Here is a 14,284-nt window from a genome sequence, read left to right as displayed (position 1 = left end):
GATTTGGGTTTGTTTAAAGGATTTGGCTTGGATAGCTTGTTGGATAGCTTGTAGAGTTCTGGACACCCATAACTCTTCGTGCAGAGTGGGGACCTCCAGTCCAAAATGGTCCCCTGTGCTTTCTTTGGTAGCTGGAGTGGAAGGTATGGCGCAGTAGGAGGGAGCAGACGCCCCTCGCTCTGCTCCTGACCCTCCAGAGCTTTGCTACAGCCTCTCCCCTCGTCTTCTGCCCCCCACGCAGGTGTGCGACGACTGCATCGTGCTGAGGAGCAACATCGGCACGGTGTACGAGCGCTGGTGGTACGAGAAGCTCATCAACATGACCTACTGCCCCAAGACCAAAGTGCTGTGCCTGTGGCGGCGCAACGGGCAGGAGACTCAGCTGAACAAGTTCTACACCAAGAAGGCGAGTCCTTTCGGCCGTCCAGTAATCGGTCCCTCGGGGAACGCCTGTATCCAGAGTGCTGCTTTCAGGAGACTGGGAGCTGGCGAGCAGGGGCTGCTGCAGAGTCAAGTCCCCGGGGACCTGTCTGTGCGTGATCCAAAGGATGGGTTGCATGAAGGTCAGGTGCAGTGCAATGCACAGGGCAGCACCCAGCTGGTCAGTGGCAGCTCAGATGGAGAACCTCCAAGTAAATAAGTAATTAGTTGTTTCTTAACCACTAAGCCAGCAAGGCTCCAGCAGCCCAGTTGCGTACGACAAGGGGAGCTTCTTTGGGGCGGGTTGGTATGCCCCAAGAATCCGCTGTGTTCACTCTCGGATGCTGCTTGAGGACATGGTCCACCTTGTGAGAAGCTGAAATACTGACCGTGGCATTTGTCCAGTGGCAAGACCCTGTCTGTTGCCAAAGGTCCTCATATGTAGAGGATGAGCCCTGGAAATTGTGCTCTGACGTTACGTGCAGCATGGTGTGTGCATCGCGGATGGGATGCTCACTGTACCCATCATTGCATGCTTCCATGGGGAGCTGCCCCTTCGGTGGGTTACTGACTTGCTGATGTGTGTTGCCTTTTAGTGTCGGGAGCTGTACTACTGCGTGAAAGACAGCATGGAGCGCGCGGCCGCCCGGCAGCAGAGCATCAAGCCAGGTAAGGCGGTTTCTCCCCCCGTCGGTCCCTGTAGCGCTTTGGGGGTTTTGTCTGTCTCTCTTGGAAGAGGCCAGCTGGCATCAGACCTGAAGTCCTTTCTGGGAAGTGCATTTAAAAGCCCAAGAACAGGAGGCACGTCTTCCCAGTGCAGTGTCGAGGGGGTCTGGATCCAGCTGCCCACCCTTGGTGTTGAAACTGACTTTTATGTGGAGCGAATGGCTTGACTTGGGCCTGACTTCCTTCAAGAAATGGCAGGATGAAATCTCTGGATCAGTCCGCTGCTAACTACCACATGGGCTAGATGTTTTGTAACCCTTCACGAAGTTCCCAAGTTCTTAGACAAGCTTGTCTGTCGACCTGTGATGTGCTGCATGTGTAAAACTGGGTGGGTACTTACCACTCTGTGCTTTCACTGGGGCAGGAGGTAGAAGGAATATTGTTCTCATTTGTGACAGGGCAAGTGTGTCTTCAAGCCCTTGTTAAGTTAACTTTTAATTGACTTAATTGGTTTGCCTAAAATTATTAAATTAAGTGGACATTATAACATTTGTCCCTCCTGGAGCTCAGTGTATTGTGCGGTAACAAGCCCTGGGTCAGTCACATCTTTGGTCGGAATAAAATCTCCTGATTTAGCTGCGATTAGTGAAGGGATCAGCTCAGTTCACACACCCTGTGTGCTCGGAGGCCTGCAGCCTGAGCCCCCCCCGGTCTGAAGTCTGCTTCCTCCCCACGTTCCTCAGGGCCGGAGCTCGGCGGGGAGTTCCCGGTGCAGGACATGAAGACGGGCGAGGGGGGTCTTCTGCAGGTCACGCTGGAGGGCATCAACCTCAAGTTCATGCACAGTCAGGTAGGGGGTCCTGGCCTCGCCGCGGCGCCTGGCCCGCCGCCCCACCCCCGGCTTGCGCGCTCGCTCACGCACACTCCCTCCCGCCCTCCCTCCCGCTCAGCGTGCGGCCCGTTTCCTCTGAGCTGCGGCTCGCCCCATGCTCCTGATCCCCGGTAACGACGAGCTCACGGGACACGGACCCACCCCCCCCACGCACCGTGAGCTACCCTCTTGCCCGGCGGTCACTTCGCATTCCGTTTCAATACGGGCGGAAAACGTGACCTTTACCCAGAATGCATTGCCAAGCCAAAAAGGATTGCCGTGAGCACGGTCTCTCAGTAGAAACCCCACCTCAGAGGAAGCTGTCGTTTTGTGTTTTAGCTTTCTTTTCTTTGCTCCTCATTTGCTGTGCAACCTCTACCCACAGTATCCTGTTTTCTGACATGTTCGCATCTGAGATATTCTGTGTCTATAATGCCTGTATACCATAGCCTGCGCTGTTGTGCCCTGCCCCGTTTTCACAGTAAGTGTGCGTATTTTTCATGTCGAGGGTGTGCGCGGGTGGTTTATTCTCGCAATTTGATTGGGTGTTGGAAAGTTGACACTTTAGCAAGGTAAGTCAGGACAGGGATCCTGATTGAGACAAAGACTTTTCATTAATAATTGGTTCCGTGTGTTTTTTTTAATTTACTCTTTTGTTCAAATCACCTTTTCTTTTTGTTTTGCCTTCTCAGCATTCTGATTTAGTGTAACATTTTTTTTTTAATTGTGAAAGCTTTTTAGGGAAAAAAACTAAATGTATTACCTTTTTAGTTTTGATCTTTAATTTTTAGGATATTACCAGCATAGACTATTGGAACACACTGGAAAAAGGAAAAAGAATGTAACCGTATTTTCAGCATAGATGGTGTAGCGTTTGACACTCTTTTTCCATTTAGAAGATTTCAAAGCTACGATGGAATAGTCCAGAAAGGTTTTATTTCGGAACTATTGGAGGCAAGTGAGTGGATTCTCAGCAGAGTGTGTTTTTCCACTCTGTGGTCCTGAAGGTTTCTTTCAGAAGTCGTAGAGAAATATGTTCGGGGCCCAACTAATTCGTGTCATTTAGAACTGAACTGGTTCGACTACCGCCTTGTAACCCGACCGCAGGCTGGTCCAGAAGACACATAGTTCTACATGCATCTAACTGTACAAGGTGCTCTTTATCGAATTGCAATGCATATTCTTCACAGCCTGTCCTCTGCTCATTAGTCACATGGAAATGAAACCTTTAATGAATCCATGTTTTATGATTAATAATATAACCGCAAGCAATTATTGGCACCCACTTCAGTGTTATACACTGACCAAATGTAATAAATCCATTTTATACAAATAATCATTTGTAACGGATTTTGTCTCTGTGTACACTGAGCACCCATTCACATCGAGAAGTGAGTTTGTGAAGCGTGAGATGTCTTGTGAATTAACTCCTTTATTTGAGCAGAGAGACCTTCTGTCTCCGCGGTTCCATAGAACCCCAGTTCAACAAATTAGTCAGTAATGTCTCAAGCGTGCAGGGTACCGGTGGTGCGAGTCCATGACTGTATCGCAGAAGGTCAGTACCTTGAAACCTCGGAGCAGGGCGAGAGGGAAGAGTACATGTTTGACTACACAGGAGCCCTGTAGCGCTCAGTTCCCCCAGGTTAGCCAGGTGATACAAGTCCCCTGTCTGTTCCTGTGGGTGACTGTCTCCACATCCATCCAGTTAGTAACGGAAAGATAAACGTTTCGCAAGTGGTAACTGTCGTAGCTGACGCACGCAGATGGCAACACTCCTTTGCTATTTCTGCGGCCAAACAGAAGGAAATGTCCATGTAGTACTGTGCAAAAGTATGAGTGATGTGTACACACAGCACTGAGTTATATTAGCGTTCGCCACTTGTCACACAGACAGTTTGAGTGTATAAATAAGAAATAAGGGACAGGTAAAGGTTTATTCCGTGCTGATAGGAGAAGAAAAGAAACGCGGTGTTTCGGCTGTGGAGCCTTCTTCAGGTGTGCTTGAAGTAGGTCCTTGACCTGCTTGAACAAAATAAGAAATAATACAGTAGGGGAAAAAAAAGATGACACAAAATAGTTGCATAATATTTTGTCCGTTTCCCACTCCTTGGTTTATGCTTTGCTTTTGTTGACTTGTTCTTCCACTGCAATGTTGTAAAACACTCCTCAAGTCCGGGTTCCGGGCTGGTTGGACTGCTCCCGTTTTCCCTGGGCTCCGTACTAGCAGGGTGTTTTGGATCGTCTCCCTCGGCAGGAAAATTCGGAGGGAAGTCCAGCGATCGCAGATAACTTAGACTCTGGCGGCGGTACTGTATCGGTCGAGCTGCTCGGAAGCGCTGCTTCTCCGGCCAGTCTTGCTCGGAAGTCTTGCCGCCTGTTGGGTTTAACGTCTGACCCCAGACAGTCCCCTGTATCCCAGAAAACACTGGTAAAGGGGAGAGGCGACCCCTTTGTCATCTGGTGGCTGAGAGAGAGAAGCCAGTTAGGAGTGGACACACGTGTCACAGCACACCCCTTCCACCCCCCAGCCTGTCTTCCATCTACCTGTTCCCTCGTGGCCGGCGCGGCCATGAACACCAGTAATTTAACGAGCGTAGCAGGAACCAAACTGAGCCCTGTGGAACAAGCCTGTGCCGGTGTCGGCATCCGAACCGCTGAGCCCACTTTCCCGGTTTGCTGCGGCTGGGGAAGCCCCCAGAGGGGGGAGCCCGCCCGCTCGCCCCCTGCTGGCTGTTGTGGAGCGCTGCCCTTATGCAGCGGGGGGTCGCTGTTCGGACTGTAACCTGTTCGCGCCAGTCACCAGCCCTCATTGCTGGAGGAGGACGCATGGAGGTGGGAAGGGTGGGTGGGGTGGCTTAGCTTTTTAAAGAATGGCGGGGGGGGGTGGCGCTCATACCGATTTGCTTGATTGATTTATGGCGTTATTGGTCCACGATTTCCCCAATTGGTCTGATATTGCCCATGTCGCAGCGAAGCACTGTCTTTCACCTTCAGTGGGTTGTAACTTGCTCTCTGTATCCAATATTAATCCAAGCCATTTCTCTTCCATGCTCTCTCCCCCTGCAAGGAGCGGAAGGTATTGCTCTTCTGCTATCTTTGCTTCTTAGCAGTGAATTTTATTTCCTGTAACCCTCCTCCCCCTCCCCCACCTGTTTTGTCCCTTTCTTCTCCTGACTTTTTGATTTGAGCTGTGTGGCCGATCTGTGGATTTCTGTGTGCGTTCTCCCCCCCCCCCCCCCCCCTTCTACTGTGTCTGGCGTCTCCCTCCTCGTTCTCGGTGTGGCGTTCCTGTTCCGCTAGCAGTCCTGTCCACCCCTGGTCCTGGAGGGGCCGGTCAGCCCCCCGGGGTTCGTCAGTCCAGCTCGGCCCGTTGCGGCGAGCTAAACCAGCAGCTTACTGGGTTTACTGGACCGATTTGACCAGCCCCTCCCAGCTCTTCTGGTGCTGCTGATTGCAGAGAACCGGCTGACACACTGCCCCCCCCAGGACCAGGACTGGCCACCCCTGCGCCCGTGCATTAAAGAGCTTGCGTAGTGTGGTGTCCCATTCTGTTTTCTGTGGTCGCCGTCGTCGTCGTTCCTCTGGGTGGCGTTTTTGTCTAGTCTGATCGTGCGTTACGTTCTCTGTCTTTGATTTTGTTTTTATTTCCCCTTGCGGGGTTCTGAAAGGATTTTGCTAACGTTTCCTTTTTCTGTTTCTTCTGTTTGTTGTTTTTTTTGTTTGTTTGTTTGTTTTTTTCGTTTTAGGTTTTCATAGAGCTGAGTCACATTAAAAAGTGCAATACAGTCAAAGGAGTCTTTGTCCTGGAGGAATTTGGTAATTACATTATTTTGATATTAGGTTTGTACGCGACATGGACATGGCAGTAACTCAGAATCACCACACAATTCCTCTCTACATCTGCTGGAAGCCGAGCAGCCATAGAACAGAGTTCAAGAGAGTTGTTACTGTAGGGTCTAGAACTTGTCAGTGATAGATCAGTAAGGTAGAAATACAGAGGTATTATGTTGTACTGTACCTTGCATTAGTTGACTTCGCCTGATTATTTGCATAGACCTTATAATTTTATTCGCAGGATGGATGGTCTTTACCCCGTGCAGGGATTTGTGTTAGATAGGTGCCTGGAGACGCTAAACCCGAGCTCCCCCTTGTCCTGGGTGTGCTTGCCTGTGCTTTATCAAGCAGAATCAAGCCATTGAGGCCCATTTGCCTAAACGGCTGCAGTGCGTCAGTGAAATTAGATCAGACTGGTCTTTATCAGGAGGAGTGAATGGATAGCCTTGGCCTTAGTTTTGTAATGAGCTGAGAAGTGCCTGCAGGAATGTTCACCTTTGCACGAGTGCTGTGAAGCCTGTAAAAATGATGCTTCCATTAAACGACAGCAAGCAGTGTTGAATGAGAAATATCGCGGATTTGTATGCACATATAAGCATGTTTGAAGTAGGCTCAATACGGTGGCAGTGTAGCTCATTGATGTCCTTGTGAACGGCTCAGGGTTTGGGGTTCCTTTACTGCACTGAAGGAAGGGTGAAGGGAGAGGGGAAGAGGGGGTTAGTGCACCCCACAGTCACATTAAGCATTAATATGAATCGGGGAGGAGGCACTCTGGGTAGGACTGTGCTGGTTTGGGTTACTGCTGTGTTTCTGTGCTTCTTTTTGTAATTCGTTCCCTCACCTTCGCTGCTATGAAAACCTTCATTCTCCAGCAGGTAAAGTGCTGTCACATGTTTCTCTCGACTGTGTGTCAGGACCTCTCTCAGCCCCACTCACCCCATTTCTCCATGACCGACGACATCACTGGGTTCTCGTTTTTTTTTATTTTTTTGAATTTATTTTCCTGGAAAATCAGCATTCCTTTTCTCTTTGTCTAACACGGGGGGAGTAGTCAAGATTTGTGCTATTTAAGGGTCATTTTTGCGATTCTTTAAAAGCTGCCCTTTAAGAAAACAGAGCCATGGTATTGTTTTATAGGGGTTCTTAGTGGTCTTCTCCAGACCAGGTCGGTAAAAAGGAGTGCTGATTCCCTCTATCCATTCTGATCACACTGAGCAGACCCCAGTCATTCTCTCACAGTTACTAATGAAAAGTCTCGATATGTAAATCCCAAGATACATGATTCTTTGTTGTCAGCTTGATTGTTTTTAGTCTTTTTGCTTTGAGAGGTTTTTTTCCCCCCTCAGGCTTTGGTAAAAACTCCCCGTTTTCATCCTTAAGGTGACGGTTCTGTAACATGCTGTAATGTAGACACAGGCAGACTCACTCACACTCATATCCTTTTGCTTCTCTGCTTTTAATTTTTAAGTGAAATTCTGTTTTTCGTTCTGCAGTTTTTTGTCTTACGCTGCACCATATTGGCTTCAGCAACACGGCTGGGTAGCTTGTTCCACACTCCCACACCCCTTTGTGTAAAGAAGTGCCCCCTGTTCTTAGTTTTCAGTGCTCTCCCACGTAAAACGGCACAGGCGCAGGTCATTTTCTGAAGGTGTGGCAGATGTGCAGCATAAAAAATATTATCCAGAGCTGTTCTACCACACCGTTTCAGGTCATGAAGTAAAGAATTTCATTCGTACTGTATATAGTTTGATGAAAATGTATCTTTGTGACATTCTGGAGAGGCAGTAATGTAGTATTAACACACAGTGTTTGTTAGACATTCCCACACCCTGCCAGCTGATTCCTAGACCTTGTGTTATTCCAGGTCTGGAATTTCATGAATCCCTGTGAGAGGCTTCAGAACATGCAAGCCTTTAAACTCAAGTTCAGCAATTTTGTGTTTTTTTCACCTGCTCTGGCAAGCCAAATTCTACGGGCAGCTTGATGAATATACAACCTTGTCTTCATCTCTCCTGCAGTCAGTATCTCTGCTGCAGCTGGTACACAAGTGTCATTTCATTTAGCCCTTGCGGAGCTGCAGTTTCTAGTACGAAATCCATAATGTGAACCCCCCCAGCCTGCATCCTTAAAAAAAAGTATGGTTCATATTGCCTACTCCAGAAAAAATAAAGCTTCTTAGACTTAGTTTTGCCAAACTTTAGTATCCACATTCCTATGGAGATATACTATACATGACTAATTCCTGAAACCCTGCTGTATAGCGAAAAACACTTCATATCACTTAAACTCTGTAGCAGTTTGTTTTTGTCATTTCTTTTTATAAATTGATGTGGGAGACAGAGTTCGCTGGTAGGTCTGACATGTTCTGCTAGGCTTCAGAGACAGACACCTGGTGTACTCCTGACTGTTTGTGTGTTGGTGTATGCGGTTTGAACTGCCTTTCTTATTATAATTTGCACTGCCTTGTACCCTGACGTGTTCAGTTTTTTGGTGTCGCTGGCTCTTCCACCTGTGTTGAATTCTTTGTTTTGTCTCTTGCACATCCGGTTTTAGTTCCTGAAACTAAAGAAGTGGTGATCCACAAATACAAGACCCCAATGGTAAGTAGAACTCTCCGCCTCAGTTTCCTCCCACAGCACGGGGTTGCAGAAGGTCAGGGGTCGTGTAGTGCCTTTGGAGGGGGTGGGGGGGGGCCTGGAGGTAGTGACAGGCTTGGCTTGCTCGCTGGCAGGATGTCTTCAGAGGGATTAGCCAGTGTAGCTGTGCCTCACCCTCCCCACCGGCCTGCTTCTGCTGCAGCAGATCTGGGCCTCCATAAGCCCGAGCTCTGTGTGGAGCGTTTAACACGCTCCCCGTCCGTGAAACCGAACTGTGCGGCCTCACCTTTTACCCCCCACCGATCATCAAGAGCACGTTAGACCTAACGCTGCTGGAGGAAGTTTTGCATGCAGTTAAACGAATATGTCTCGCCTTGGTTTGGCTTCTGCGTTTTTGAACAAATTCACGATTTGAATTGGCTGTGGGGGAATGGGGGAGTAAATTGTAGTAGTGATACTAGACTTGTGGCAACTTCGCAGTCTTCACTGGTAAGGTTCCGTTGGACAATCGTCAGTTTCTTTCTTATTTTGGAATGACAGTGGGCAGTTTGCACGTGTCAGTGTAGTGTTAGTTTTTCATGGTGTAGCAGGACATGGATCTTAATCCTGGGCTTTCTGTAACGGCACAGTCTTTTTTTTCAGGCGTTTTTCGAAAAGAGTAGGGGTGTAACCCCGGCGTCCTGGCCAAATTTCCCATTGGCCTTTGTCAATCATGGCCTCCTAATAATCCCCAACTATGAACTGGCTTCATTACTCTGCTCTCCTCCCCACTGAGAGCTGGTGTGTGGGGAGCGTTCTGGTGCACTATGGCTGCCGTCGCATAATCCAGGCGGATGCTGCACATTGGTGGGGGTGGAGGGGGGTCCCCATTACCTGTAAAGCGCTTTGAGTGGAGTGTCCAGAAAAGCGCTATATAAGTGTAAGCAATTATTATTATTTTAAATTTATTTTCCCTGCAAATATACAGTATGTGGGACTGGGGTTACCCAGCAGTGGCTAGCAGACACTGCTCCTCAGCCCTTCAGTAATGCATCAGAGCCAGTGCAGACACCTGCCCAGACGTCCAGCTTGGGTCAGGTCACAGGTGACTGGGGTTCCCCAAAGTTCTCCCAGGGCCAATAGTGCTCACCTGCTTGGGGAACCCCAGTTCGAGCCAGTCCGATCTGTTACTAGCGAGAGCTCATCTGCCCCTCCTCACCCTGCGTATACAGGAGTCGTCGCTGTGAGCCGAGCAGTGAAGAAGCAACTAATTCCAAATTCAGTGGGCATGAATTGTAAAAGGGGCGGCACAGTGGTGAACGTTGCTACCTCACAGAGCTGGGGCCCTATCTCTTATATCCTGGGGGGCTGTCTGTGTGGAGTTTGTATGTTCTCCCCATATTCACATGGGTCTCCTCCAGGTGCTCCGGTTTGCTCCCACAGTCTAAAGACATGCTGGTAGGTTAGTTTGCTTCTGGGGAAACTGGCTCAGCTGGGACCGTGTCTGTGTGTGTTTGCTCTGTGATGGGCGGGCGTCCCATCCAGGGTGTGTCCTGCCTTGTGCCTGTTGCTTGCTGGGACAGGTTCCAGCTCCCCCGTGACCCTGTATTGAATAAAGTGCTCAGAAAACAGCTGGATAAAATGTAAAATAATGTTTTAGTCCATCGTAGCCATCGTGGTTTTCTTTCTAAATCTTTGTGCTCTGCTTTCTTCTTGTCCTGTATTTAATGCAATATGTCTAACTTTTGAAGAGAATGAAGTAGAGGCTGCTGGTGGAACTCGAGGGCGGAGTTGTGGGATTTGTCCACTGGTGCGCTGCGCGTCTTTCACAGACGTCCGTTTGAATACTTCTGCTCCTGATTTTAAATTGTCTCTGTGCTTTGACCCCCCCCCCCCCCCCCTCCCCCAACAGGCCCACCAGATCTGCTACTCCGTGCTGTGTCTCTTCTCGTACATGGCGGCGGTCCGAGGAAAGGAGGTGGAGAGCAAACCGAAAGCCCTGTGCCCGCGGCCTGTGCCCAGCTAGCCCACGCCGCCCCTCCTCTGCTGGGAGGGCTGTCACGTGGGGTTGCGTGCGGTGATGCGCCCCCATTCCATCGTCCCGTCCTGTCCTGTCCGGGGGCCGGCTCCGGTTTTAGTGTACAGAAGAACAGTTCGCTCTTGCCTTGGTATTTTTTTTATTTCTGTGCCGGTCCCTGTTGTGCGTGTGTGTCAGGGAGGGAGGGGTCAGGGGTCAAGGGTCAAGGGTCGTCATTCCCCTATGTGTGTTTGTCATTCTTCCTGTTTTAACCTTCGCCACTTCCATTGCTTCTTTTTAAGTGGGATTCTGAGTGTATTTATGTTTGTCTTTTTTTAACCAAAACAAGGAACGAAACAAAAAAAAAGAAACGCCCGACAACAGCTTCCATTTTGCAGGGCGCCTAGGCGTTATTTCCCTTGAGGTTTGTTATTTCTCAGAGTAGCCTAAAGATTTTTGCTCTCCCTCGGTCTGAATGGAAGCGCTTGGCATCGGACTGCAGGGGCTCTTCACAGTTTTTGGCAAAGGCAACTGTACAGGTCCCGTGTCACGCTGTTGCTTTTAAAAAGCCTGCAGCTCCTCTCTCTTAACCATGTTTGAATATGCGATTAGATATATTACTCTTGCTTTATGATGTTGTAAGCACAAACCTGTTACACCTGCACTAATGAAACATTTAAAAAGCACAGGGCTGGGGGGGTCACTGTACTGTCAGTTTGTTCCTAAGACTCCAATGTTAACGATGGCTCAGAGAAGCAAAATCAGTCAGGATTTCCTCTTAAACAGGATGAAAATGAATTTCCCTTGTCCGCTTTGTTGCTTTTTGAATGTTTCAATGCATCCAAAATGTTGTGAGTGATTTTTAGGTCATGTGATCTTACCTAGCTTGCCTTTAGAGGCTTAACTACTGTATTATCAGATTTATGTCCGTGGTCGATGGTATTGAAATGCATGTTCTACTTCTGGAAAACAACAAAAAAAAAGCTGTACATTTCACCTCAGAAAAGAGAAACACTATCCATGTGCTGTTATCTGTCTGCTAGATTCAGGTGTATATACAGTAGATGTCACGGTAGAATGGACAATTTTGTTGCTGAAGCAAGCTGTTTTGGGTCAAACAAAAGAATGAAAAGAAAAACCTTATACTGTATATAAATACTATAAGGAAATATTGTTAAGATTATTAAATGTGAAAAACTGCCACAAGATGCTGTTACAAGGGAATTTAGAAGCACTGTTAATGATAAAGACTGTAAAGACTACCGTGGTAGAGGCAGTGCTGACCCATGTTTATAGCTTAGAAGCTGGAAGAGGGGTTTCTCTTGTGTGCTGTGATAATGTTCCCAACATGTATGATATATGGATAAATGTAGTTATAAACGTCCTTTTTTTTTCTTGTGTACGTTTTTAGAAGAGGAAAAATACTGGTTCTGTCTTTAATAGTCAAGTGCTGTAGATGCACAAGAGCTAACTTCTTCCATTCAAATATAATCCCCTCGATACGTTGACACAACAGGGGAATAAATTGCTGTGTAAATACTTAGTTTCAGAACCAGATGGGGTTTCTCCTGGGGTACACCACACCTCTGGGGTTTAGGGTGGGTGGCGAGATAGTACGGAATTCACCGTTCCAAGTGTGCTGCTGAAGAGAAACGGGGACATCTGATGTAAATATTTCAGTATTAAAAAATATTTATAGAAATTGTACAGCTTTGGCAATATGAGAATAAAACATGACCAGCCCGGAATTTCTGAAGTGAACTTTCAGCCTGTTTTTGTCTGACCTTTTATTGTGTGAATCACCTGCAGGAATTTTTATGGGTTTTTTTTCCAAAAAGGTTAAACATTGTTGAAGGAAAATTCAAGGTTGTTCGAAGGGCTTTCGCAGCATGACAATCCCATGTGTGTGCAATTTTTGTTCCGATTTCTCTTTTTTTGTTTTTCTAACGAAAACAGTGTACCCTTTTTAGTGTGTTCAGATTTGATGAATATGTGCAAGTAAACTTAAAATGCAACTTTAATTGAATAAAAGAAAACTTTGGGGATGGTAATAGGTTTAGTTTTAAAATGTGTAGGACTGTGTACTATGCATTTGCACATCTGTACATTATGCAATGTTCCTGTTTGAATTGTGACCATAAATCAAGCTTCCTGCTTCCTTTTGGGGTTTAATTAAAATAATTAGGAAAGGTTTGTTCTGTGTTGAAAGTTAAGGAAAAGAAAAACTGTTTCAAATGTTGAGCCTTCCTCAGGCATTTCAGGTATAACTCTGATACTAATTTAAAAAAATTACCACCAGAGTTCATCTTACTGTAAAAGGAATGTGTGGGTAATAGTTATTGCTCAAGTTGTGCACCAGAGGGCAGCATTGAACCATTGGAATGCCCATGCTGCAGGGGTTAGCATTGCTGTCTTGCAGAAGTCCAAAGACATACTGGACCAGCAGGTTAAGTGGCTTTTGGGGAAAACTGGCCCTGGTGTGATTTTGTGCATGTCTGCGTTTCCTGTGATGGACTGGCGTCCCATCCAGGTTGCACCCAAGGTAGGTGCCCGTTGCTGCATGCTGGGACAGGCTCCAGCTCCCCCGAGACGCTGAATTGGGAAAAACGGTTAGAAAATGGGTGGATGGATGAGTGTTAATGGTCTGTAATTGATGCATGGGGGGGGTGTCGGTAATGAATTCAGGTAAAGCAGAATTTAATGCAGACATCCGAGCCACGTCATTGCGCACTTTGCAGCGGTCCTGTATCGCAAGTTCTACTGACGTTGCTCCTTTTGGGGCTAAAATGGGGCAAATAAAAAAAAAAAACCTTTGCTTATTGACATCAGTTGCATCCAAGGTGCCTTGTCAACAGCCTCCCGTGCTCTCGGTGTCGGTGCCGGTACAGTTCTTATACGATGGTGAGGTTTGATTCTTTGGCTGTAGGAGCTGGGGAGGCGTTTCCCTGGAAACCAGCCTCACCCCTCCGCCAGACTCTGTGCCGTGAGGAGAGCTCCGGCGGTCTTGTTAACAGGTGGGACTGAGAGGGCTTTTCTGCGTTTCCGAGGTCTCTGAAGAATAATCTCGTAGGATTAGGCTCTCCTCAGAAAGGCCTGGCTTCCTGGATCTGACACCCGTTGCAGCCTGACATAGTTCAGCCCTCTTTTGCTTATTTAATACTTTATTTTAACCTCACGAGTCGAAGGGAGACAAAGGGCCCAACTCAAGGACACAACACCAATGTCCCACCTGGGACTCGAACCCATGACCCTCCAGTTCGAAGTCAGGTCCTGCTGCAGACTCCAAACTCTCCAGGCCTCGTGGGCATTTTTGTTGTTCCTGATGATCCTACATAGTTGGAAGACTTGTCAAGATTCTGTTTGGAATATAGGACTTGGGGGGGGGAATTCCTGGCTGCAGGTGACCCAGACTCTCACAGGTTTGAAACGGACAACCTTGCTTGGAAATACGTCATCCACTGAGGCTTGGTGCCACCTGTCATGGTGCAGTCGTATAGTCCCGCCCAGTGATATTCTTAGATAATGGAGCTTTCAGTGAGATTACTTGGTAGACATAATAGTCTTCCTGCTAAAAGCCATGGCGAATGTTTCTAAAAGGCCGGGTCACATTATTCTACACAGGGCAGGACTCTTAAAGACTTGACGCCTGCCGACAGACTTGCCTCCTTAAAAGAACAAAATCCTATTTGTGTAGAGAGCCGTGTGGATTGGTGTGTATCGAAACATTACACCTCCTGCCCTTGAAGTTATTTTTGTTGCTGGGTAGAGTATGTACTTGGCCACGATGTCTTCAAAAAAGAAAAAAGCCCCTTTAAATTTAAGACAAAGCTGTGCTCGGTTTCCTTGAGTGGGTTACTGCGGTAGAGTGAAAAGGGGGATGTTGGTTTTCCAGTTTGACGT

The 14,284-nt window shown here is 47.7% G+C and overlaps 1 protein-coding gene across 14 annotated transcripts in view; it reads left to right on the top strand.

The window, feature by feature from the left end:
• Positions 1 to 12,132, top strand: part of madd (MAP-kinase activating death domain) — an 83,249-nt gene extending 71,117 nt beyond the window's left edge. For 12 of the 14 annotated variants that reach the window (XM_088934585.1, XM_088934584.1, XM_088934583.1 and 9 more), the window contains 6 exons: positions 242 to 406; positions 1,017 to 1,089; positions 1,830 to 1,936; positions 5,704 to 5,773; positions 8,345 to 8,391; positions 10,280 to 12,132. In XM_088934585.1, coding sequence (XP_088790711.1) covers positions 242 to 406; positions 1,017 to 1,089; positions 1,830 to 1,936; positions 5,704 to 5,773; positions 8,345 to 8,391; positions 10,280 to 10,393 — 576 coding nt within the window. In that variant the 3' untranslated portion in view covers positions 10,394 to 12,132. The remainder of the gene's footprint in view (positions 1 to 241; positions 407 to 1,016; positions 1,090 to 1,829; positions 1,937 to 5,703; positions 5,774 to 8,344; positions 8,392 to 10,279) is intronic. The other 2 variants (XM_088934581.1, XM_088934580.1) reach the window with 1 other exon arrangement.
• Positions 12,133 to 14,284: the final 2,152 nt, after the last annotated feature.

This window comes from Atractosteus spatula, chromosome 16 (assembly GCF_055471065.1).
Source record: "Atractosteus spatula isolate fAtrSpa1 chromosome 16, fAtrSpa1.hap1, whole genome shotgun sequence".
NCBI lineage: Eukaryota > Metazoa > Chordata > Actinopteri > Semionotiformes > Lepisosteidae > Atractosteus > Atractosteus spatula.
This window is presented reverse-complemented; position numbering and strand designations above follow the sequence as displayed.